The 24989-nt window shown below is 33.8% G+C and overlaps 1 protein-coding gene across 9 annotated transcripts in view; it reads right to left on the bottom strand.

The window, feature by feature from the left end:
• The window catches only part of dlg1 (MAGUK family member discs large 1), a 327809-nt gene that overhangs the window by 237605 nt on the left and 65215 nt on the right, over positions 1–24989 (bottom strand). For 8 of the 9 annotated variants that reach the window (XM_018460681.1, XM_018460682.1, XM_018460683.1 and 5 more), the window contains exon 3: positions 7079–7183. The exons of the other annotated variant lie outside the window; for it this stretch is intronic. In XM_018460681.1, the coding sequence (XP_018316183.1) occupies positions 7079–7183 (105 nt within the window). The remainder of the gene's footprint in view (positions 1–7078; positions 7184–24989) is intronic. 9 annotated transcript variants of the gene reach the window in all.

Genomic DNA, 24989 nt, shown 5'->3' with positions numbered 1-24989 from the left:
TTTTTTTATGTAAAGAAAAAGATAACGAGAAACGATTCGACGTTTGAAAAAGGAAAATATTTAAAATTTTCAATTATTTTCATTTTACCTATTAAAGCCTGTTAATTATTATTGCATTATTTTGCAATTTTAGTTTTTGATTATCATAGCAAAATACCTCTAACTTGATATAACTCCATTATACATGTGTATTTTATGTTCCATTAAAATCTTTAATCATATTTTCACATTGATGGAAACTCATGTAAGAATAGATAATGCTTGGGCGCACCACATGTTTGCTCTGCTCGCGAGTGTAATTTGCAGTATGAGCAAAGGAAAATTTCAGAGTGATTGAAGCGCTTACGGGCTTCCAAGAATACCAAACACCGCCGCATATTGTTTATGGAGAAACCGCGCGTGCGAGAGTGAAATAGTTCAGACTCGGTACTTCAGCGAGCAATCTCCATCAACATTCTATTCGTGAAAACGTATCCTCTCGTAAATCCCTTCATTTCATATACCATCGTGTCTCAATTTATCACGAATAACGCTGCTACTTTTCAACATAGTCGTTCTTTTGACAAAACATTTTTTATGTGTTTTTTGTATGCGATGCACGATGGTACGTTTTTATAGCACTCGAAAAAGTGGGCAAAGTTTCTACAATGATAAATATCGTCGAATTCGTTCAACCGGAAGTCATAGACTTTTATTTTTGTTTCCCTTTTACGATAGCTGTTTTCTAGGAAGATTTCTCTTCGTTTACTTCATCTCACATTTCTCATCGAATCACAAGATAACTTCCAAGAAAAATATGATCACTTGTTAAAGCAAGGTTAGTTATTTGTGATAATATCAATACATTCTTTTTCTCTTTATTTTGAATACTAAAGTTTTGATGAAATTGATCATTTCTTTCTAGAAAAATTGTCTATAAGTTCTGTAAAATTAATATAAATGTAAACGAAAATACTTTCAAAACAATATAATTTTAATGTTGTAAAGCTTACAAATATCTTTGGTTTTATAAGTATAAAAATAATTTTTAATTTTATAAATTTTAAAGATACTACTCTTATTCGATTTAACATATTATACATTTTCTGGTTTAAGTTATTGTTTATATATTGTATGTTGACCTTTCGCACAATATGTTCTCTCTTTATATATTAGTTACATATATTAATTATTATGAGAAATATTATCACATGCCTCAGCAGTTGAATTAGAAAAGACACCCGCCCTGAATAATTGGGAGGTTCTAAGATCACACAACTCCTGGCTGGGTTAATATTTTTCGCAATAATGTAAGATGCTTATTAGCATCATTATTAAATTGACAATCAATTTAATTTGTGATATTTTAATTTCAGTTTATGATTGTGTTTCAAATCTGACAGTAATCGTAGCGCAATTTACATAATTAGATGATGTATTTAAAATTTACATATAAATATTACTAGACACCAAGATCTATTCTCAAGCATATTTGGCCCTTCTTTATTTATTTGGTTATTTTCTGTATTTATTCATATAGCAACTTAGTTTTTATTAATATTTATTGTTTATTATTATTTATATATTTTCGTTGAAGATACACCTCGTTTGCTTTATATCACACACTATTTTTCACGTTCTTGAAAAAAGTTCATGTTCCGAGCATTTCGCAAATACTTTTTTGAAAAACTATGATATAATATTAATAAGTAATTATAATTAGGCTAATTCATTGAGGTAAAAGATTACACTTGATTACACGATCGAGCCCCGATGGATTTTTTGGAGCAGCCGATTTTATACTTCGACATGTACCTAAAACATCGGCGTCGGTACTGATGTAAAAGTGATCCGACGCTGGTATCAATAGCATGCCAATGCCTTCGAAGAAGGCGTTGCCGTTTAATTCTGACGCTGAAGTATCTTCGTGATTGGACGGCAGTTTAAAGGATTCTTCAAAAAGTTTATTATTTTTTTCGATTAAATCCAAAATTGTAAGAACTCAAATGATTAATTACACGCTATTTATAAGTTCAAACGAGTAGCGCCATTTATTTCGTGACTCTCAACTGGCAACTGTCATTAATTTTGCGTTTAAGTGTCGAGTGGCCACGACGGCCACGTTATGTGGAATGTAATTCTCAGATGATAGCGATGGTCCGAGATCAATGCCCGAAGAAATTGGGTCCGCATGCGAATTTACGTCCAGTCAAATTAAACTCTCGCTTAATTAAACTTCATGTGCACCACGAATGTCAGAATCTTCGACTAGTTCCTCGGAATTGCATTGTGGAATCATTTTTTTTAGCTCAAGTTTTAAAGTGTATTTTTCTACAAAATGAATTTCATCTCAAAACAATTAGTATATATTGCATCACTTATTAAATTCCATTAACTAATTTATGTTTAACAAGTACGCAAATAATTTCGATCTAATTCAAATAGAGACATTCGTCTGACGAAATATATACTGCGCTCTCTATTTTCTAACGAGTTAATTAAAAAATAACAAAAACAGTGACGAGCGTTCTAGAAGCTGGTTAAATAGCGATCAATAATAAAATTCCATTAATGGATATTTTTCCGCGTGTCGTGCAACGGCAGACGGTATCGACGTTTCGATCATTAATGGATTAAACCAACCTCAGCATCAACACGCAGGAAGTTAATCAGGTTACCCAAATCAAACGGAATGTATCATAACGTAACCGCCTCGGGCCCAGTCTGTTTCAAGCATTTCGCCGTATTCCGTCCGTAAATATACGGACTGCAAAACGGCATCAATAATGACGACACGCTGATTTTCGGTTTGGTTTACAAGCTAGGATATTGCGGTTATTGGTGCGTCGTTGGTTGCAGCAAATAATGGTTAATTTGGTTCACCAATTAACGCTTAGTCTCGGTAAATTATGGAACCGCGAAGCTGAAACAGGTCGGCGAGTAGCGATTGCGTTTGTTCGATTTATTATTCGCTTCACATATCGAAATTTATTCTGGAGTTATTCGTGAACGTAATAATACGCGAAATACCTTTGCGCGGGTTAATTAACCGTCACGCACAGTCGTCTATCGTGTCGGTCTTTTCACAAAATGGCCTCGTAGACTCATTTTATTCTGCGAATCGGATGTCCATTACGAGTACAATGCCGGGGCACAATGCACCGACTCGCAGCTCTAGGAAACCTTGGACTTGATAGGAAGAACATGAGATAATCGAAAACCGCGCGATCGTATTTCTGAAACGAAGCGAAGAATTGCGCGGTAAGATCTTGCACCATAACGACGGCGAAAGGACGAGGAACAGCACTGCAGAAAATTGCAGTCTGCAGGTGACGTTAAAACGAATTAATTTTTATGTTTATAGTTAACCAAGGTAAACTTCTTATCATCTTTACTAAGAAATCAAGCCGATGAATGCTCTTTTCATGTTAAACTTTAAGTACATGTTTACTTCTTTAACGGTAACGAAAAAGCGATATACTGTTAAATCTATAGCGTTAAATTTAACAGTGTACTTGGGTATCTATATCATGGCTTATATTAATATAATTAGTAATATATTAAATAAAACAAAAGGGTGGTTATGTTACAGAATTAAAAAGTAGGGGAGACCGGGGCTGGTTGTCATAAAGGGTTGATTGTCAAAATGCTTATAACTCAAACAGGACATGGCAGAAAAATCTCTTTTTTTGACTGTAGATTGCTGATATAATATTAATTTGTTTTGTAAAATGATTTGCGCCACAAGCATTGTATATATTATTTATAACGATTTTTAAGAAAATTAAGTTGATAAGTAAATTTTGTCATCACCTATTTTGTTGTCTGACAAGTTTTTGGCATTATTAATCGCGATATCCTTGTATGTATATTCATAGAAAATGATATGTCTTAGAAGATCTTTGCAATTAATTAATCATTATGCTGACAAAGTTTGTGATAATACAATCTTTTTTATTAAAAATGGTTATGAGGGGTAGATTGATCAAAATGAGATGAGGTTAGGTGACAATTAATTTTAATATCTTCAGAGAACACATTTTTAGAGAATATACTTACAAATATATTATATTTCATGTAGATATACCATATATGTTTTTCATATAGAAACTATGGTACAAAAACAAATTATATATTTTATAATTAAAATAATTATTTTATTTGTAATATATATATATATATATATAATACCATAATTACTATTATTTCTCAAAATATAGAACTGATATTAAAATAAAAATTGTATTTTTTATATGTATTATCCATAACAAATATGCTACTGCCAATCTTAGAATGTGTGACAATCAACTCAGAACACGGGGTTAATTGTCACATTTTCGCAGCTTCATTTAAAATTAAATAACTTATTTTTACGATACGATGAACTCACGAGTAATATGTTTTTTTAATTCCTAAAGGATGTAGATATAGTATAACATATATAATATTCAAAATCAGGCATCCACTTTTTTCTAAAACTCACTAATCAAAACTGTGACAACGGGCTCCGGTCTCCCCTAATGCATTACTTGTAACGTCATTATTTTTATTGTTACTTTTTTTCAGTAACAATCGTTATTTTTTCCTGTTTATATGATAATGTCGTTACATTTTTACAGTAATGAATTTAGCTGCTGCTTCTTATCGTTACTTTAATTTCTTATTATCTTTATTAGAACGCATTATTTTTAATTGGTTAAAAACATTTTATTTAAATTTTAATACTAAAAAAATGTTTAACACTTTATATCTTATTGTTAGGCTTTATTCTGACAGTCATCATTACAAATATTGAAAATTTGTATTATGTAACATGACCTAAATTTTCAGTATTGAACACTGAAATACACTTAAATAACGACATTGATATTTAAAACAATGCTTAATAAAAATTTTTTAAATATGCGTTTGTAAATTACAATCTAAATTCCTAAAGCATATATTAAAAAGTAAAAATATTAATATAAAAAAAAGTTTGGTAAAGACTAGTTTAGGATTTTAATTTTTAATTATTGTTGTAATTAATAATATTAATTATATTATTAAATAATATAATTTTTTAATCAAATATTTTACTTTATTTAACATTACAAAAAAGAAACGAATCATTACTTTCTAAGTAACGATAACAGTAATGCGTTATCGTACTTTGTAAAATTAGTAACGAGTTATTTTGTATAAAAAGTAATAGTAACGGTAACGCGTTATTTTTATAAAGTTACGTTCTCAACTCTGATTAATTATATGTATAAGAATAATTAGCATGAGCATTAATTGCACCGTTGAATTTAATTAGACGATATATTATATATACTCCAGCAAAATCTAGTTGTCTTAATACGTATAATTTAAATTTTACATCCTAGTTATTGAATGTAATCGCAAAAGTTAATTGGAATTAAATTTTGCTTGAGAAAAAAGAACGATTTACAAACCTATAATTCTTGTCGATAAATATATATCTACATAACATAGAAGAATTTCTGATGAAAAGTAGCCGATGAAATAAATTTGTGCTAGTTGTGAAAATTGTTGATGGCACCGATGAAAACGCAATCCATCGAGTATTCATCGAGATTTATGTTCGCACGAACTGCATATTCATTCCGATTTCCGCGAAATGCCGAGGCACAAAAGATGTGCATTAAATCGACGCTTTTATTTCCATGCTAAAAATACCGTTCGATCGCCGGATGCTACTCAAATGGACAAGTACAGCAGAAACTATGGTACATGTCGGATAGATTTAAGTGATGATAAAAATGCGGTAGGCGTCGATTTTTCAATGATGCATCGCGTATCGTGATGTTTGTAAATATACACCAAGTTCCGGGCGTACAGTAATAAAATTTTTCGAAATAGCCCTTTCATATTACATTGGCGTTGCAAATATATATCATGTTTCAACACTTTCAACGTTAAAACATTACATGCTGCTGATTCATTTCAAAGTTCATCACAAGCGAACATAATATTGTTATCGATATCATTTTATATTCTGCCTGGAATAAAGAGAGATGTGTAAGAGATGCACCTTCAATATCTCCAATGATCAGAACTGATAACAGATGCTTTAGAGTCTAAGTATACTTGGCTGAGATTTACTTAAAATCAGTTGCAAGGTATATCGTGTAAGTCTTATATCACGTAAGATCAGAAATTCCTCTCTCTTGACTAGTAATATAAAAGCTCATTTGGATAAACCTAAAATTAATTATGCCTTAAATACAAATAATTATTACAGAAATTAGCTGAAGAGATAAGCTGGGAGAGATTATTTTAATTTTTATCAATTTACAAATATATTGTTATAATTGTTATTTAGTTTTTTCAATTTGATGATTATGAATGCTTCATAAAGAAAGTGAAAAAATTCTTACGAGAGAAATTATTTCCAAAATTAATTTCTCAGGCACAAACATATTTTTTCAGACAAGTTCGGATTCCCCGTTCTATTTCATTTTATTCTTGTTTAACATTCGATGAAGCATAAAATGATGGGAGACACAGATAGGGAATCTAAATGTAATCTTGAAAATTTCGTTATCGACGAGATCTCGGGAGATGGTTTGAGACTATGAATAGAATTCTAGGTTGTGCTGCCGCAAATATTTCGAACGAACAAGTTGGTAAGCCAGGGATCTTCCCAGGCATATTCAGCTATAGAAAATGGACTTACCATCGCAACCCTACGAACAATATCATTACCAAACTATACGTCAAGTACGAACAATGATTGAACCATTTTTTACTTCGCATGCATCGATCGACACATTCACATGAATTCCACGAAATATAAGAAACGATTGTAGATAATAATAATAATAAATCAATTATTGATTAAATTTAATAACCTTTGAATTACCATAATATAATGTTTCACACACAAAGTAGAAAGAATACATTTTTCAATATTTTATTGGAGAGAAAAATTAAAACTAAATATATTCGTTAATATCGTGTTATGACGATCGTTGTAAGATTTTTTTTTCAGTTCTCATAGAACAAGTTTTAATTTGCAATGACAGTATAAGTCGCGAGAGCAAATGTTTTTTAAAAATCTGTAATTTATTTTCGCAAAATTTGTACGTTTACGAACCTGAGTTTCGTCTAGATTGGAGCCTGGAACATCGGGACTGGCCGATCTGCGGCCATAAATGTTCGACAGAGTCTGGGTCAACGGCAAGGCGGAGGCTGGACCATCCTGAAACGATCATATCATCTGAAAAACATACCATCGTCGACGACGAAAACGCGTATTGTCGAATGGCAATCCCTTTCGAATCTTCAGTCGAATATCAATACAATTTTCTCAAAGATATTTCTTATTTTTTAAACATTACTACTGTAGATTCGGAATCGCATAAAAATATTATTTAACTGCCATGACATCGTACGTAAAAATATCAAAAATATCAATATATTAATAACGCCATAATATCAGTAAGTTTTTTACAAATACGAGTCAGTAAACAATGCATTATATGAGATTATTGTTGGTTTCGCTTTTCAAGCATTCGCGGTAATTCTCGTAGTAAATCGTTGTGTGTCTTCCATTTTCTGGTGTACTTGTGGATTTATTTTGTATTTTGTCAACGACTGTAAATCCACTATCGAACTGTTCCAGATATTCGTTGTTACAACAGTTTTGATGCACATCTACGTTCAAACAGTAACACTTGATCTAGGATATCAGGTTTCCCAACGCACCGACCCGAAGAGCTCGACGTGGAAATCGATCGCAACATTTCTGTCAGTGGGTGAAAAGCAGATGAATAAAGAAAATAAAGTCGCGAATTGCAAGGTCAATTACGTGGCTGGGCTGCAGCTGAGTTGACTGACCTCGCGCGTACAATGGTAAAGCGCTAAACGAACCGAACAGAATTATTCATAACGAACTTTCGATGTGCGCAAGTACGGTTAGCATCCGGTGCTTTTATCTCCGACGGCGCGCCTTCATCAAATGTGTATAGTCGTTCTCGAAATTCGCTCGCTGGGTCAAAACGTCTCCCGATGACCTATACCATCTACAATCGCATCTATTATTTACAGCCGCGAGATAACGAACGCCGCAATTTACTTTAAAGCGTGGAATACTTACAAGAAAAAAAGAAAATAACGCAACAGAATGCACGGCATTTAGAAATGCATCCACTCTCGAGAATATTTAATTGCTCGTCAAGATAGTACTAATTGAATAGCAATAATTGAATACACTGTTGATTCGCCAATTACATCGACATCGTATCTAGGAAAGAAAGTAATTATTTATCGGAGCGAAAAGTGGATGAAGTTACTTGAAAACTGACATGAGTAACGAAGCTCGGCGTTACGGATATAGAAAACAGATTAGAAGTCCAGTTTTACGTCCGATGTAATCGATCGGATTCGCATCACTCGTACTCGCGGCAATCGTGAATGCTACCGAAATTTTTGGCATTAATAAACGTCCTGTCCTGTCTTATTCTGTCCCAGCATCGCGTGCGCAATAAAATAAAACTGGACTGCATATATGTGTATGAGTGTACATGTTTGCGCGGAAATATGGCTTGGCTCATATTCCCGCAGCTCTCAAAGACGAAACGTATTGGATAAAATTGAGAAGTGAAGTAGCTCGCACTAATATTTTATATTCTCTCAGGTGCATTCTCGTATGTCACAGCGGTATACATACCGCGATGCAAATAGTTTTACTTTTACCAAGCGAGATCTATCTTGCTATCCCGTGCGCGCGCGCGCGATTCTAGGAATCTAATCTACTCTCTCCTCTCAGGTCAAATGTTGTACATGGAATAGTTATCATATAGATCTCAATATTTAAAAAATGCCGTAAGATTCCTTGTGATGATTTTTTCTTTCTAATTTACTTTACGAAATATTTATCTCGTATTTCTCTTTCGCGTGACGTAAGTGAAATTCCAGAACGTATCGTTGTTCTTGATCCTACACAAAATACAATACACACCACAGTTTTTTAACGTTGTATCAAAATTGCGTAGAATTGGTTTTCCGAGATGGGAATACAATATATATCCTCCTCCGTGCGCACTCTCACGTCGTAATACAATTTTTTCTCTATTTGGATTCGCGTGATTATTCCCTTCTTGTAACCGGATTAATTTATTGTTGCTGAGTAACGGGAATAGGTTGCCGGGTTTCCGCGTGAACTTTCGAAAAATCCGAGTGCTTCTACCTCTTCGCATTTCGCTGTGTTAGAAATTTGAATCTGCGCTGCGGAAGGAGCTAGTCCAGGATTAATCCGTGGATGCGTTGGATGTTTGCAGTTGTTCATAACTCTGCCTAGCGGGCTATAATGTGCATATAGGATAATGATATGCGTCGAACATGAGCGCAGCAAAGTGCGTTCTCGATTACCTACGGGTGCTTCTCTCCCGTACGATTTTATGACGTCGCAATATGCATCACTCTGATAATAGAGAGTAATCCTTCGACGGTGCATTCCACGGCTGAACGACTGAACGGCCGACTGAATAGTATCGCGCTTCGGCCGATTTGATGAAAATCTATACTGATACCGTCGATCATTACCGCTGGTCGCGTTTTGGAAACTACCAGAGCTGCCACCAAAAGCCAGCCACATTCAACCGAATATGGTACACGATATAGTCAGCGGACGAACATTTCGGAAGTTCGGCATTTACCTCAGCGTGGTAAATCCCTATCAGAGTATCCCGCGCGGCATCGTTTGTTATATTTAACGCGTCGTTTTTGAACAAATCTAAAAAAAAAAAATCGACCGAAAATAGTGTATTTTTCTGAACGGAACGGTCGATAGCTGCAGGGATATGCTATTTTTCTTGAAATTTATTTGTATTTCTCGCGTGTATTTACCCTTTCGCGTTTATTGACGACGTACGGGTTGTTTGCGGCATATAAACATTTATTCACGGTTCAAACATTTCTACACGCGCGTGTAATATTGTATCCGATATATTGTTTCGTAAGATGGCGTTTGACTTAACGATAGACCGCTACGGTGCGGATGCAAACGTATGTCACGTTTGACCATACGCAGACATAACTACTGGCGGCCGTGACATGTCGAGTTATGACCAGGCGACAACTGCGTGACAGTGGCTGAACCGACAGAATGCGTTTACGACACTCTGTCCGACATGATACGCAATTAAAAATTCGTGCTGTGCACGAAGTATCGTGACGAACGTGCAGCTGTTAAAAAAATGCACGGACAATGCGTATAAGGTAATAACGCGTTGAATTTAAAATAGCTTGATAAATTTAACGTTATTTTGCTCCAGGTCGATCGGGCATACTCGGTTGAATATCAATTAAAATTCGTGGTATTAGATTCGTTGGTGTAATGGTATTTATGAATGATCGTATAAATTAATTATTCTCATAAATAGTGAAATTGATTGTTATGAGCGCGAAAATCTCGTATTACAGTGCGCGTTACATTAGCAGCTTGTTTGTTTTCACTTATTAATTAGTATTGTTTTCGAGTTAGTAATGCAAATTGTTTAGTCGATCAATAATTATATACTGCAAAAATAATTTCCAACTTCTTCCCAAAATTAATGAGATCGTTTATCATTCAAAACTAACATCACAAGTAGTTGTACATTTTTTATGCAGTCATATGTTAAATTAATTATACTTTTTCATATACGAGTATGTGTCAAAAATTCAGATTGACTTAATTGAATTAAAATAGAATTAGAGTTAAGTCGTTTCGTGTTATATTTCAGTTGAGTACGTAATCTCTTCAAAGTAAGTATCTAAAAAATGCATTTTTAACTTTTTCAGTATACATTAACGTTGTACGTTAAATATATGCTAAATTTTTTAAACTGCATACTAATTAGAGAAAAAATAAACTTGTTAGAAGTTTCATAGCGTATAATACCTATAGTTCGACAATAATGGTTGGAATTTAAGCATAAAAATGAAGCTAGCACATAGAGTAGATATAAAATATGACGTTTCTTAAGATTAATATTAACGAATAAAAATATGAATGTTTCAAAAAATTAAAATCGTAAGGTATGGTAAAATAATTCTCGCAAACTCATGAAATAATATGGCTCAATCGTGTTGCAGAATTGTATGGTGCGACACGACTATAACTATTGGCACCTAACTTGATCGCTTCGGTTTGACCGCAAAGCGACGGTGTCCATTCGCCTTGCCAATACCAACCAGGTCAAAGATATCGCTATTGTAGAGCTAGAGTGCGCTTGGCGACGAAAACGCGACATCGTGTTTCCAATAATCCACCGCTGTTGATCTCACGTTGTTGAAATACGTGACAAACACCATCGAAACTTCGCGCAATTGCTACGCTGTAAGGTATCTTTTGCACGTACAACCTCCTAATCGGGAAGAAAACGTGATAAGAGATTTCGCATTAGATTAGGTGCGTACGTAATTTATAGGTGGAATGTAATAATGATCGTACAAGAAGAAGCTTGGAAATCTGCAGCAACAAACATTGGAGCTGCTCTGTCAAGAGAGGAACTTGTTGGTAGGGTGATAAATGGATAGATTTTTTTGCGGGGATCTCTTTCTTTCGACTATACTCGATATATTCCGTGATCATTGTATCGATATCGCGGTCTGATGCAAAAAGAATTCGTGAAACCATGTCGAATCGGAAGATTTAACTTTCCTTCGTATTTCCTATGAGTGCCGCACTGTCTCTCTCTCTCTCTCTCTCTCTCTCTCTCTCTCTCTCTCTCTCTCATAAGAAAATGGAAGGAAAACAGGGAGAGGAAAACATTCCGGTCTGCGCATTGCGGATTCAAAGCACGTATCCTATTTCTGTGAAGCAATGAACATGTATATATATACATATATACTCATATATATATATATTATATACAAATAGATACACATACATATATATGTATATATCACGTTCGATAACTCTATCAAACTTAGTTTGATTTTCGGTAGTCACGCAGCAGGCATTTGTGAGCGGATGTGTTCAATGTTTCTCTCGATCTAGCTTTCTCTTTCTTTCTTATTCTCGGATATTAATAACGTGAATTTTGTTCTCGATAACACGGGCACTTATCGCTCCAAACATTATTGCCACTGGCGCGTGGATTATGGCCATTTGTCTGGATTTTAACGCGGATACAAACACCTGCACCTTCGAGACAGAAGAATATAATCGATTCTCTCTGTTTTTCGCTTTTTTCTTTGTTATTTTATAATATAATATATAAATTAAAAGAACATGAGCCACAAATTCTAGTCCGATATGCTTTTCATGAAATTTTATAAAATTTTTCCACACGAGTTAAATCTGAACCATATTAGTAATTCCATAAATTAAATCATCAATACCGTACTAGATTCAATTTTTTAAAGTAGTTTCGGTGAAAATGATATTTTGCCAGCCGATATATATTTCTAAAGTGATTCCAATGTCAATTTTGCGAGCGAGTTTTTCCCCGTGATTTTAGATTGTTGCAGTAAAAGTTTTAGATTCCCCTGTTTTTAATTGCATCAAATATTTACAATGCGTGTACAAAAGCAATAGTCCAAGTTATATCGCGTGTGTTTCCAATTCCATGCTCCAAAAATAATAGTTGAGTTAGTGTGGATATTTTTTTAATTTTTTATTTGAGAGGAAAATATTCGCATGACCAGTAGCTTTTATCAATTTTTGCGTTTAAAAAGAATAACTGATGCATCCGTTTTCTAGGCAATATCCAAAAGTAATCCTCTATATTGTTGGATTTTAAAAACGGGATGAGAACATCTTATAAATGTTATTAAAAGAAAACATATATGACAAAACCGATTTAATTTTGCAGCATGAAATTCTTACTACTTTTGTAATTTTTGCTTAATGAAACGAAAACATTTGTTTTAAAAAGCTTACTTTAAAATATTTTTCTATCGTATCCGGAAAAAGTACGATGGTAGACTTATTTCTCTTCTCTTTCTTTTCACAAAACTACGTACAAAGGAAATATTTTTAAAATTAATTTCATTGGTATTATTATCTTAAATTCTCGTGATAATTTCTTTTAAAATCAAGCAAACAGTAAGTCCAGTGTGATCAAATTCCTTCTCAAACGTTTCAATGTCGTATTATTCTATTTTTAGACTAGATTTCATTAGGAAATTGATTAGAATTGGGAGTTCTTCGTTCCCTATAAAGTAACTACGATTTCTATACTTTTAATCGTATTAAAGATTCCGTCTCATGATAGTGAGAAGGTTTAGAAACGTCCGTTGCATTTGTCGATCTGGAACGAAAGGCGAATTGGAAAGCTTTCAGAATAGAAGTCTGCTCTTTTACGAAAGCTTATCGTCTTCCTGCGAGTGTTTGCTAAAGGACTACATGCTTCTACATGCATTTGTATTTTATATACATATAGTATTATACACCAGGGTATACGTACAGAATTAGGAATATTACTTCATAAAAGTAATGTGTTATCGTTTCTTAGAAAACAACGATTCGTTACTTTTTTCATTACTTTTTTGTAATATTAGAGTAAGATATTAAATTTAAAAACTACGTTATTTAATAATCAATATTAATTGTGAAATTCAATCTTAAAACTTAAAAGTTTTTCTAAATAGTCTTATAGCAAGCTTTTTTTATATTAAACTTATATCTGGTAAATCTTCCATATATTAATATTTTTATTTTTAAATATATACTTATTTCTAAGGAATTAGAAAGTAATTTTCAAATCAGATTTTATTAAATATTTTTATTAATTTTTAAAAATTTTATTGTCTTTAAACGTTAATGTCGTCAGTAACAGTACACAATAGTCACTGCCCCAATATTGAAAAATAGTTCACATTACATATATACTACAAATTTTCAGTATTGGCGTTAATTATCGGATTACAGTCTAAGATATGAAGTACAGAATATATTTTGATATTTAAATTTAAATTGCGTAAATATATTTAACTATGTGGATATCTTGTTATACATTAATAATCACGAAATAAAATATGAATACGTTACAAGTGAACCCGTACATTTCAATTTTGTGTAACTGTATATTGAAATACACGGATATATGCATTTCAAACCGTGTGTTTCGATACACGTGATGCATTTCGATACTCGTATTTCAGTACCCGTGTACTAAAAATTACACAGATTGAAACATGGATATATTAATTACACGTGTATCTCTACACTGTTAAATTTATAGTCTCTCATATTTAACTTAACGTGAGTCGCCACTGCTCCTACTAAATATATAATTATTTTTTACCAAAACGATAGTTAAATTTGACACTATATCGTGTTAAATTGACACTGTAGTGTCAAATATAACTATTGTTTTAGTATAAAATAACGATATAATTGAGTAGAAGCAGTGACGATTCACGTTAAGTTAAATTTGACATTATAGATTTAACAGTGTAATACGCGTTCAAAACCATGATCTCTAATATATATTGTACATATACTGAGAGAGAAAAAAAATAGTTGTGGCAATTACTTTTTTAGAAACATTGGTAAAACTAGTTTTACAGAGTAATAGCTACTAATCTAGTACTCAATAAAAATAAGTTACGTCAACAATATTTGAATACTATTAATTGATAGTGAAATAGCGCCTCAACATTAAATACTTGGACCTCACAAAAATAAGACATAATTATATTTTTCCAGTTTAGACAAACACTTTTTTTAAACTAAAGTACATTATATCATAATTTAATTTAATTTTACTTTAATTTAGTTTATTGCAACGCTCTAAAAATAACTAATTAATCGTAGTAATTAATTAATCATTGAGGTAACTCTAAAAAATACATTTAAAATCTTTTCACTAAGGCATACAAAAAAAACCGCAGTATTGGATTCGGACTTCGAAGATAAAAATAAATGAAAGATGCATTTTGACAGTACATTTTTTAGTTCTGTACCAAAATTCGGTAACCTTAAAAGTCCTAGAAGTCATCTATGCATATAAAAATTTATAAGTATACATTATAAAGTTTTAATAAGAACAATAACTAAATTAAGTGAACTAAGAAAATGTATTAATATTAATAATTTGTAGTTGGTCAATATTACTATATTTTCTTAGTTTATATAATTTATTGTTCTTGTTAGAACTTTATAATATATAGTTGAGGCTAGGCGTTATTTAATTACAAATTTACAGTTACTCATACGATTTTTTTCTCTGAATATAATGTATGCTACATATTAATTTGTTTTTATTGCAGATATCTCGTTAAATATATAACGAGTATAAAACACTTCAGTTTTATCGTCTGCGGAAAATATAAAGTGCATATCTATGTATAATAAAAAGTATTTTACTAAACTCAAGCGAATCGTTTATACACATAATAGCCGTTAGATACGCTCGAAAACTTCTCTACATTCTATTATCGCTTACAATAAACGATAGTTCATAATATCGATTATCGTAAGTAAGTTAAAGGTTATGCATGTTAAAAGCAAAGTAAAATAAAATAATAAAAAGAGAATTTCTTGATACACATCTTAACCGCGTTTCAACTTTCAAACGAGTGATATCAGAGCATTGAATGGACAATGTACAAGTAATAGCTTCAACAAATAGCTATAAATGGACTCGCGAGCATTTCGGTTATCTAATACTTACAGAAGCGATAGCCGAAATGGGATTCTTGGTGTAACTTCATGTTCCCGGACATAACTCGGCTATCGAACGACCACATTTTCTCCCCCTGAGGCAGCGACACGTCGATAGTACCGGCGAGAGTACACGGCTTTACACACGACAAGCAGTGTGGGCAACGCGGATACTGTCGTTGAAACTAATTTCGTCGGATAGCACCGGAGGTTATCGTACGATGTCAATGACGCTCTCTTAGAAGGACGCGGTAACAGTTTTATCGCGGGACGTGAAAGGCGACAGTTTCAAGCAACTGGACTGGATGGGGGATGAAATATCGTTTCTTCGCCACAAAGTGTTCCACGACCGTTGGAAGGATGTAATATTTGTGATATTGCTCCATTCGTATCATCGGTGCTATTATTTAACTGTTCTAACTACGATGGCAAAACGAAATTACGCGTAAGCATCTTGTCGATCAAATCTCTTATTCGTTTGAATTCGCGTGGATCGTTTCCATATTTAAACTGATAGAGGAATTTTTCATGGCATTTTCGATGATGGGTATTATATTCAATGTTGTCGTAATTATAAGATATTTTTTATGTTCATGAAAGTGTCGTACTTTAAATTGTAACACTATAAATCTTTTCTTAATCAAACTGTCGGCGAAATACTACCGTTCATTAATTTCAATACACCCCCAGAGTCGTTGATTTTTTTATAAAGGATGAACGTGATTCTCCCTAATGACAAATTGAAATAAGATAAATTAAATTCTAAAATTTTTTAATATTAGAAATTGTAAAGTACACCGCTCATTAATTTCAATCTCCCCCCCCCCCTCATTGATTTTTTTGTAAAAGATGAACGTGATACGTGTGTTTTACACAGAACAGATTTACCTGCTATAAACACTTTCTCTGACTATGGCAGATCGCTTTTCGATTGACAACGCCTTCCTGAGAGCCATTCGTGTGACCACTTTACATGTTTTCACAAAAGTTCTTTCACTGTGTATTGTGTATGTTGACGAATCGGTTTCAAAATAATACTGGGCATGTATTTGATATCGCTACAAGCATCTCGTGACATTGCGCGCATCTATTTTGTTTATTTTCAAGGAACAAACACTATTCGGTTGTTAGTTCCGTTTCTTCGAAAACAGGGATCCTTTTCAAGGATTTTTATATAAAAAATATATAAATGTGTGTGTGCGATGCATGCAAGTACTGAAAGCGTTCAAAATAACAGATGGATTCCTTTCTATACAAAACGTATCTAATATCAACGTTCATTCTTTATAGAGAAATCAATAAATCTGGAAGTGTATTGAAATTAATGAGCGGTATTGTACTTTGCAATTTTTTATATTTTAAACAATTTTAGAATTTAATTTATCTTGTTTATTTACGCGACGCTTTAACAACGTTTCAGACTCTAGTTCGAATGTAATAATATTCAGAAAATTTTAATTAACAGTGACAAGTGTTGACAAGTAAAATTCTCGTTAGCATAAAGTGAATGGTGGAACGACAGTGCACAGTGGAGTCAATCGCGACATGGAGACCTGAATTTCTCGCGTCATATCTCGATCGTCATTAGAGAAAATAGATCGCGCTTTCTTTACGGACACCGTATTATTCAGGCGCTTTAATAGGCCGTAAAAAGGAGAAATTTGGCCGTTAAAGATATCTCGCGGCGCTTAACGATAAAGCGATAACAAGGACCTTTGGAAAGTAGCGAGAAACGAAAGAGCGCGACGTGTTGGGGTGCTGAGACCATTGAATATGGGGCTTAATAAAAGCACGCATAAATATTAGGAGGTTTAATACCAGCCATGCCCGGCAACCCAGCCGGTAGCTGATAATGAGGTCGTTATTTTACGGAATATATATGTATATGTTATCTACATATACGCGCGCACATATATACGTCTCTCTCTCTCTCTCTCTCTCTCTCTCTCTCTCTCTCTCTCTCTCTCTCTCTCTCTCTCTCTCTTTTCGTCGTGCCGTACCCATCTTTTCTCCCTTAAGTCGCCATAATAACTCCCCGCCGGCAATGGAGTGCATCTCTTTTCACACCGTGTTTCTCCTCCTTCCTATACGATGTATATACAGCTACTATGCTGTAATTACGCCCTCGTGGGACGTACCGTTGTCCCTGCAGCTCGTACCATCACCGCTCATGCGAAATCTAGAGAGAGCGATGTAATGCGCGTGTGAGAAATAGAGGCACTCGAATGCAACAATTTGCAGATTCCTGAAATATATTGCATATGCGCGTAATTTTGCATATACTTGTTTAGTGAAATAACTTGTTTTCTGACAATATAAAAGAAGAATCCCCTTGTCTACAGCAAGAGTTATTATAGTCTGGATGAATTTTTATTTTCCAAGAACGATATATTTTGTTTTAAATATTTAAACAAAGAAATCTTGATCTCCGTCATGCTTCAACGTTTTATATCTTAAATGAATATGATTGAATGTGATGTTTGAAACAAAAATTAATTATAGCAACAGTATTCATAAATGTGTTCTGAAACATTTTGGAAGTTGTATTAATATTTTAACCGATATTATCGGGAATATTATCAGATGATGTTAACGAGCGAACTTTAGTAAACTTTTGAAGCGCATTGCTCATCAAAAGTTCTTAGTGATATATTATGCTGCCTGTAATTACGTGTTTATATACATATACGTATATATGTATACACATCTATATATGACATTTTCATATTTCGAATTAATATGTTACTACGCTAGCAGTATAAAAGATTTTAATTCCAAATAGATTTGAAAGAATCAAACACTGTGATAGATTAAATAATAGTTTTTATTTTTTATTACAGCTCTGATATAATTTCTATATGTAAAGAAATGTTTGGTAGGTATAACCATTCATTTTGTTGACATGACTAATAAAAATTTTCTTACTTTTTCATTAAAAAAAAGTGTTATCCTAACTAAAATTTGACTATTCCAACCAAAGTTAAAATTACCAAGGTTAGAATCACCAAATATTTGATTAGAGAAGAACATCATTTTTAAATGAAAAAGTAGAAAATTTTTATTAGTCACATACCAATAAGATTATGATTGACATATTAAAATATTTCTCTCGGTGTATAACTCCAATATAAGTAGCTTTTTATTTTCAAATAAAAAAAATGGTTCGTGCAATAAACAGATTTATTCACGTGCTGCATTCGACGCACACAATTTTCCAGTAATTAAAATATGTCGTTATCGCGTCGTAAGGGAAACATTGTATATAAGAGTCGTAAAAGCATTAGTGACGAATATTAATGATCAGTATTAACGAGCAAAACCAAGTTGCCACGAGGTATTCTCTTGTCGCGGTGTTCGACTTCCCTCGTAATGATACTTCCTTGCCCCGTGCACTAATTACGCGCTTAGGGCGTAATCCCGTGCTCTTTGCGTGAGGAAACGAGAATATATATCATGCCAAGAACTCGTATAGTATTCGGACAACGGAACTCCGAAAGCTGATATAAGCATCTATAATTATGAATCAAGTTCCCCTGTATTATGTTTTCAGTTCATCATATTGCTTAAATAAACGCATTTTCTTGATAATATATAGTATAACTATGTCACGTATCATCTTTCAGATAGCGATTTGAGCTTTCGTAATACTCGGATTTACTTGCACGAGCCTATCGAGAGCACATGACAGAAGCGTATGTGTGCCTCTGCTTTATTCGCACCTAGTTATTACATCTGTATTTGTGTCTTATGTATATCCTAATATGCTAGCTTTCTTACTCGGGAGCAACGGTCTTACCTTCTCGTCATTTAGCCAAAGCAGAGCGATCGATGCGACGTAACACGTAACGCACGAGCACCCGTCACGGGTGGGTCATGCAATTAACTCCAAGCACTGAATTTCACGACGCCCAGGACATCGATCTAGATTACAATTGTCGGCGTACTAAGCTTCATTCACGACGAGCCGGTATTACGTATAAATAGATGTAATCCATACTGATTGGCAGTTCCGAAGTAAAACTTGTATTTATGACTGCAGCTCGTCGCTGTGATGTTTATCTGTGATTAAGTTGATTATAAGGAGATATTTAATCCCGCCTTTGAGCAATACTCCGTGCAAGCCACGGGGAATACCAGTCTTGCCGTGCGAATATCCGGAACGTTCTATGTTCCATTTCTGCGCTTAATGCGATATCGATGTCAAGCGTATAATAGGGGAGGTCCTGCTTTCATTCCTCGTACTTGAATCACTATTACCAGAATCCGCTTGAAATTTTTCGTAATGGATATTCTTGTTCGCGTGCCAAAGATGAAATATTTTAAAATTGAAATAACGCGTAACGTTCTTAATTGATAACTCTCGTGGCAAACGGGACACGTCGTACAAACGGAAGCGAGGTAAAAAAAAGCGTTCGATTTCGCCATGACGAGGCTGAAATACATTTTGTGATCACAAGGTTGGGTGCTACGTGAATTACACAACCTTTTTCCAAAGTGCCAGTGGGATACGATAGGTTTATAGGTCCATCGATCGAGCAGGCAACCGCCGCCCGGCGACCGCAATATAGGCCGGAGATTTAGGACGTTAACCTTTACTGCATCTAGCGCGATACACGGGGTGTAACTGAAAATACTCGGTAGAAAGTACGAGCATTTATCTTCTTAAAAAAGTTACCTCAGATACTTCTGCTAACTTATAAAAAAAAAAGGTAGTAATGTGGGCCTCCCTTTTGTTTTTATGTGTAATTTCTTATTTTTCAGTTATATTCAAGTCAATGATATCGCACACACAAATGATAATTTATTAATCTATGTTTAATATAAAAACACACTTGAAATGATTGAGACAATTCATAAAATGGGAAAAATTGTTTTATAGATAAAAAAAGACATTATGAAGTAACTATCTGAATGTAATGGTGAAGTGATCCCCTCCCTTATATTTTTACAAAATCTGATTTCTATTTGAACTTTCCCATAAAGTCCAAATAGTTTGAATTCATAGAAAATTCTGAATGTATATTAAGATATTATTAAAAAAGTTTCAGAAGTTTCTTTTTATGAGTACGTTTTTCTAACAATACTCTTGCATTGATCTTGTTCTCGTGAATGTTTACATGAACACTTCTTCCCTGCTTCCATACTTCTAGAGACTTCTTAAATTCATTTAAAAATGATAACCACAAAATTTTTAACGAACGACAACGCCTTGGAATGTTTTTCGTTCAAAATTCTGAGGCCCACATTGCCTACTTATTAGGAAATTCAATATAGAAATAGTGACAAAATTTACATTTAATTATGTCCCAGTGAAAATATGATTATTCTAGCTTACTTTTTACTTATCTTCTCAAAATAGAAGAACTTTAATAACTAATTAAGGATATAAACTTGTTACTTACGAACTTTAAAACACATTAAATTTGACAATGAAAATCGTACGAAAAAACTGTGATATGCCTCGTAATAAATAAACATCAGTTATCAACAAAAAAGGTCGTGCTAATCATAGCGGCAATTGTTTCACAATTCATAACTTCGATACCTATCTAAGAACAAATTAAAAACTTCTTGCAAAAGATAATATTAATTATAACAGAATTTTAAGTGGGGCTCACATTAGCAGCCCACATTATCACCTTTTCCTGTATAACCAGTATTAAGTATCTATATTTTTCATTTATCTGCAATTCTTTTACCTATAATATACTGTTTTCTCTTGGTTACTAACATTATATAAATTTAAAGGATTCTTAAAATAAAATATATAAATTTAAACGGTTCTTAAAATAAAGGCTAATTTACAGCGAATGTCATAAATCAATTTTGAGTTAAAATGTTAAATAATGATTAACAAAATGTTTAATACTTTTCATCATGGCTGTAATATTATAAGTAAAATAAAAATAATTTGTCTTAGATAACTTATTTTACATGGAAAATAATGATTTTTGTAAAATATCTACAAATTTAGCTAGATACAAATCTGAAAAATAATGATGTTAGTCAATCAAGCTGGTAGCTTATAGAATGTCGAAACTTTTTTCAGCATTACCATACTTGAGCATCCTACATATAATTATTTCCAGATCTGTATTTGGCTTAATTTTTATATATTTTAGCAAAACCGTTCGTTCCGCGTATTATATAAAAACATTTCACGTAACCGAATCTTTCGGATGCCGATCATTTAAAGCACGTTTAATTTCAGTAATAAAGTTTAATCGTAATTTAATTAAATTTTATTAGTGTTAACCTATGCAGAAAATTTACATGTGCCGAACACCGTGTATCTACCTATGTACATTTTAACACTAGTTTGTATACTGAACATACGGATATGATTTCTATTAATAGTGAATAAAGAAACAAGTGCTTCCTTGATGAGTGTTACTCGCAACGTAGAGTATGTCACGGTAAAGCTGTCGTGACGAGCTCCGTGGCTACGCTTGTCGGTTCTCCTGTTATTCCACCCGTTCCCGCAAGCTTTGTAAGCTGATGAAAGGAAATCACGCAGCGGCACGTGACCGGATATAGCTGGGCCCGGGCGAAGTGCATTGTTAACACCAAGCTCGTGCCTGTTACGCAGCTTCCTGTCTCAAAGCGAGATGCATCCCTGGCCGCTTTCCCCGTCATTCCTCTGGTGTGGATTGGATTTCATCCCCGCGCGCGCGCGTGTGCATTCGCACGTTTTCGCGTTGCGGTTATGCGGCCGCACGCGATCCGCGTCAAAAGGTCGACGAACGAATAAGTCAATAAATTGTTTTGTAACTTCGAGAGTTCTACTCTAGCGTTCGAAACCGGTGGATTACAATTCGCTGCAGTTTGTAAATAGCGTTTGATTTCCCTGTCTCTCAGCTGCTATCCTTTTACAGCAGAGTGGAACTATACATCACTCTAGTACGCGTAACGTACATTTTTGTTTTAACACTAGACAGTATATGTAATATAGCGTCAAATAAAGTTCATATCGTGAATTGCAAGCATAGTACAAGTAGAGTGCAATATCATTTAGTGGCAGCTCGCTTACTCGAGAATACCGTTCAAAGATATCCACATAAAAGGGTTCCTCAATGGTCTTCGAAAAAGGACTCTCCGACAATTTCTAAATGTCATGGTCTCATTTAAGAAATAAGAAGCGCTTCCGAGTAGTTCAAGACTTTCTGTGTTCAAGATTAATGTGCTTCAGGGGTTAAAAGTTGAAAGACCGCATTGCATTCTCTGATGAATTCACTTGATGATCGAAATTTATCTATTTTAATGATTCTTTTATTGAAAATATCTCGATGCATTTTGTACGAATTTGAAATATAATCATCGCGAAAGCAATATCGAGATATTGATTGAAAATTTTTTGAATTTTCCAGAAAAGTTATACCAATTTTGCAGTGCGATTTTTGGAAGATATGTATTACATAGTCACAAAAAAAAAACAATTTTCTTTATAATAATATTATCCTCTATGAAAAAAATTAAAATCTGACAATTAAAGCATATCCGTGAAATTTTTTACTTTTGCGAGACAAAAAGTTCGCGATTGTATGATGATTTTTTCGTTATTTTGCATCTAAAAAATATATAAAGATTTTGGTCGATTGATCGCATTTAGCCGTTTTCAATCTTCGTAAATGCGTGTACAGTACTTTTGAGAAATGTCAGCCACAGTACGGCTGATTGTTGTTCAATTTGAAAACCCATTCGAATCTATGTGTTATCGTCGAGAGTGGAAGACGACGACGGTGGAATGGAACTGCGGAGTTCCGGCAATCGCGGTAGTTGCAAGTAACTATAACAGTTGACTATAAGCGAAGTTTACGATGCGGGACTATTTTGCGGCAAAATTGTAAGTACGAGCAATTGTACCTGACGCGTAATCGAGCGTAAGACAAAGAGGCTTAACTTACACTACGCATTGTACCCATATAACTCGTAATAAATTTTCTCACGATTTCCGAATGACTCAGGAAATATGAATCATTAAACAAATCTGTTTTTACATTCAAGTTGTATAATGAGAAAAATGTTTCAATTAAATTACAACAAAACGTATCAACAAGAGTGGCATTTTGGTAAGACTAAACACAGAATTTCTGTTACGATTACAAAAATGCCATTCTTGTTAGTACATTTTGTTAATTTAATCAAAACATTTTTCTTAGTGTAATACATGGAAAAGACGGTTTCAAGTATAAAAAAATTGAGCTAAATACAGAAAATAATTTTGTTTGAACCATCAAAATAATAATAGAAAATGGCAAACTGGTTGTAAGAATGTCAAAACTTTATGCAGCACTCTTTATCACGTTTAAGATTCCTACGTAATTATTTTGATAATTCAGCAAAATTATTTTCAAATTTATATCTAGCTAAATTTTTAGATACTTTAGCAAAATAGTTCTTCGTAGTCTAATACGATACTAAATTCTTCATAATGGTCGAAATCGGCGATATCGAGCCTCACTTCGAGCGAGGATATAAACAGCCAGTCAATGCGGTGTAGGTCGTTCCGTCATAAAGCTAATGGCCTCTATCCTGGTACACGCGCCGATGAACATGAAATCTGGCGAGCGTGCATCATATCTCGCGTGCATGCGCGATGATGCAGCTGCGTCGCGTGCAGTCGCGATCGTCAACAGATGACCGAGGTTGAATAAAGCGCAAGTGTCTGGTATTCATTGCAACGGCAGGTTGGAATATTTCTGAACGTATGGCGCGGAAAGACAGTGAGATACGAGCAGCGTGCGAGATCTCGATTTATCATGTGCGACCAGTCGACGACGTATGGGCCGCTCCTGTGTATCTCCCCACTGCGCTGCGATTTAATAACGCGCCACGCGCGAGATGTAACGCCGCCGTCACGACAGCTTGATATTAAGCGTGGCGTTTTACTCCGCGGGTTTGGAGTTTGGACTGCCAAGTCGAGAAGTCGCTTTATCACTGACCATGAATTCATTACCACTGTGGAGCGAAAAATGGTTATTAAATGCACGACTGGAACGATGTATACCGCCAAAAATACTTTCCGAAGTATTAGCTGCAGCATTTGAAAAAAGTTAAAAATAACGTATATTCTAGTGTGAAATATATTGTAGTAAAACGAAATATGTTCCGATTTGACCAATATATCTCTATTCACACAAATATAGATAAATTGACACATATTTGCTGTAATTTGTCAAGAGATTTATTTTATTTCTTTCATATTGACAGTCACTGCGTGATTTATACAAAATATTTTTTATTTAAACTAAAAAATCAAATCAATTTTCGAATATTCGATTTTAATAAAGTTATAACAAATTTAACCATAAAGAAAGAATTCGCGATTGATTAATTCGATGTTCGAAGTTTGCCGTGCTCTCAGAAAGTCTTATTGAATCGTGATTCTCCTTGTCACACGACAATCAAA

This window comes from Mycetomoellerius zeteki, unplaced genomic scaffold (genome assembly GCF_001594055.1).
Source record: "Mycetomoellerius zeteki isolate Tzet28-1 unplaced genomic scaffold, Tzet1.0 scaffold96, whole genome shotgun sequence".
In the NCBI taxonomy this organism is placed as follows: Eukaryota; Metazoa; Arthropoda; class Insecta; order Hymenoptera; family Formicidae; genus Mycetomoellerius; species Mycetomoellerius zeteki.
The sequence above is the reverse complement of the archived record's forward strand: the minus strand, read 5'-3'. Positions and strand labels throughout refer to the sequence as shown.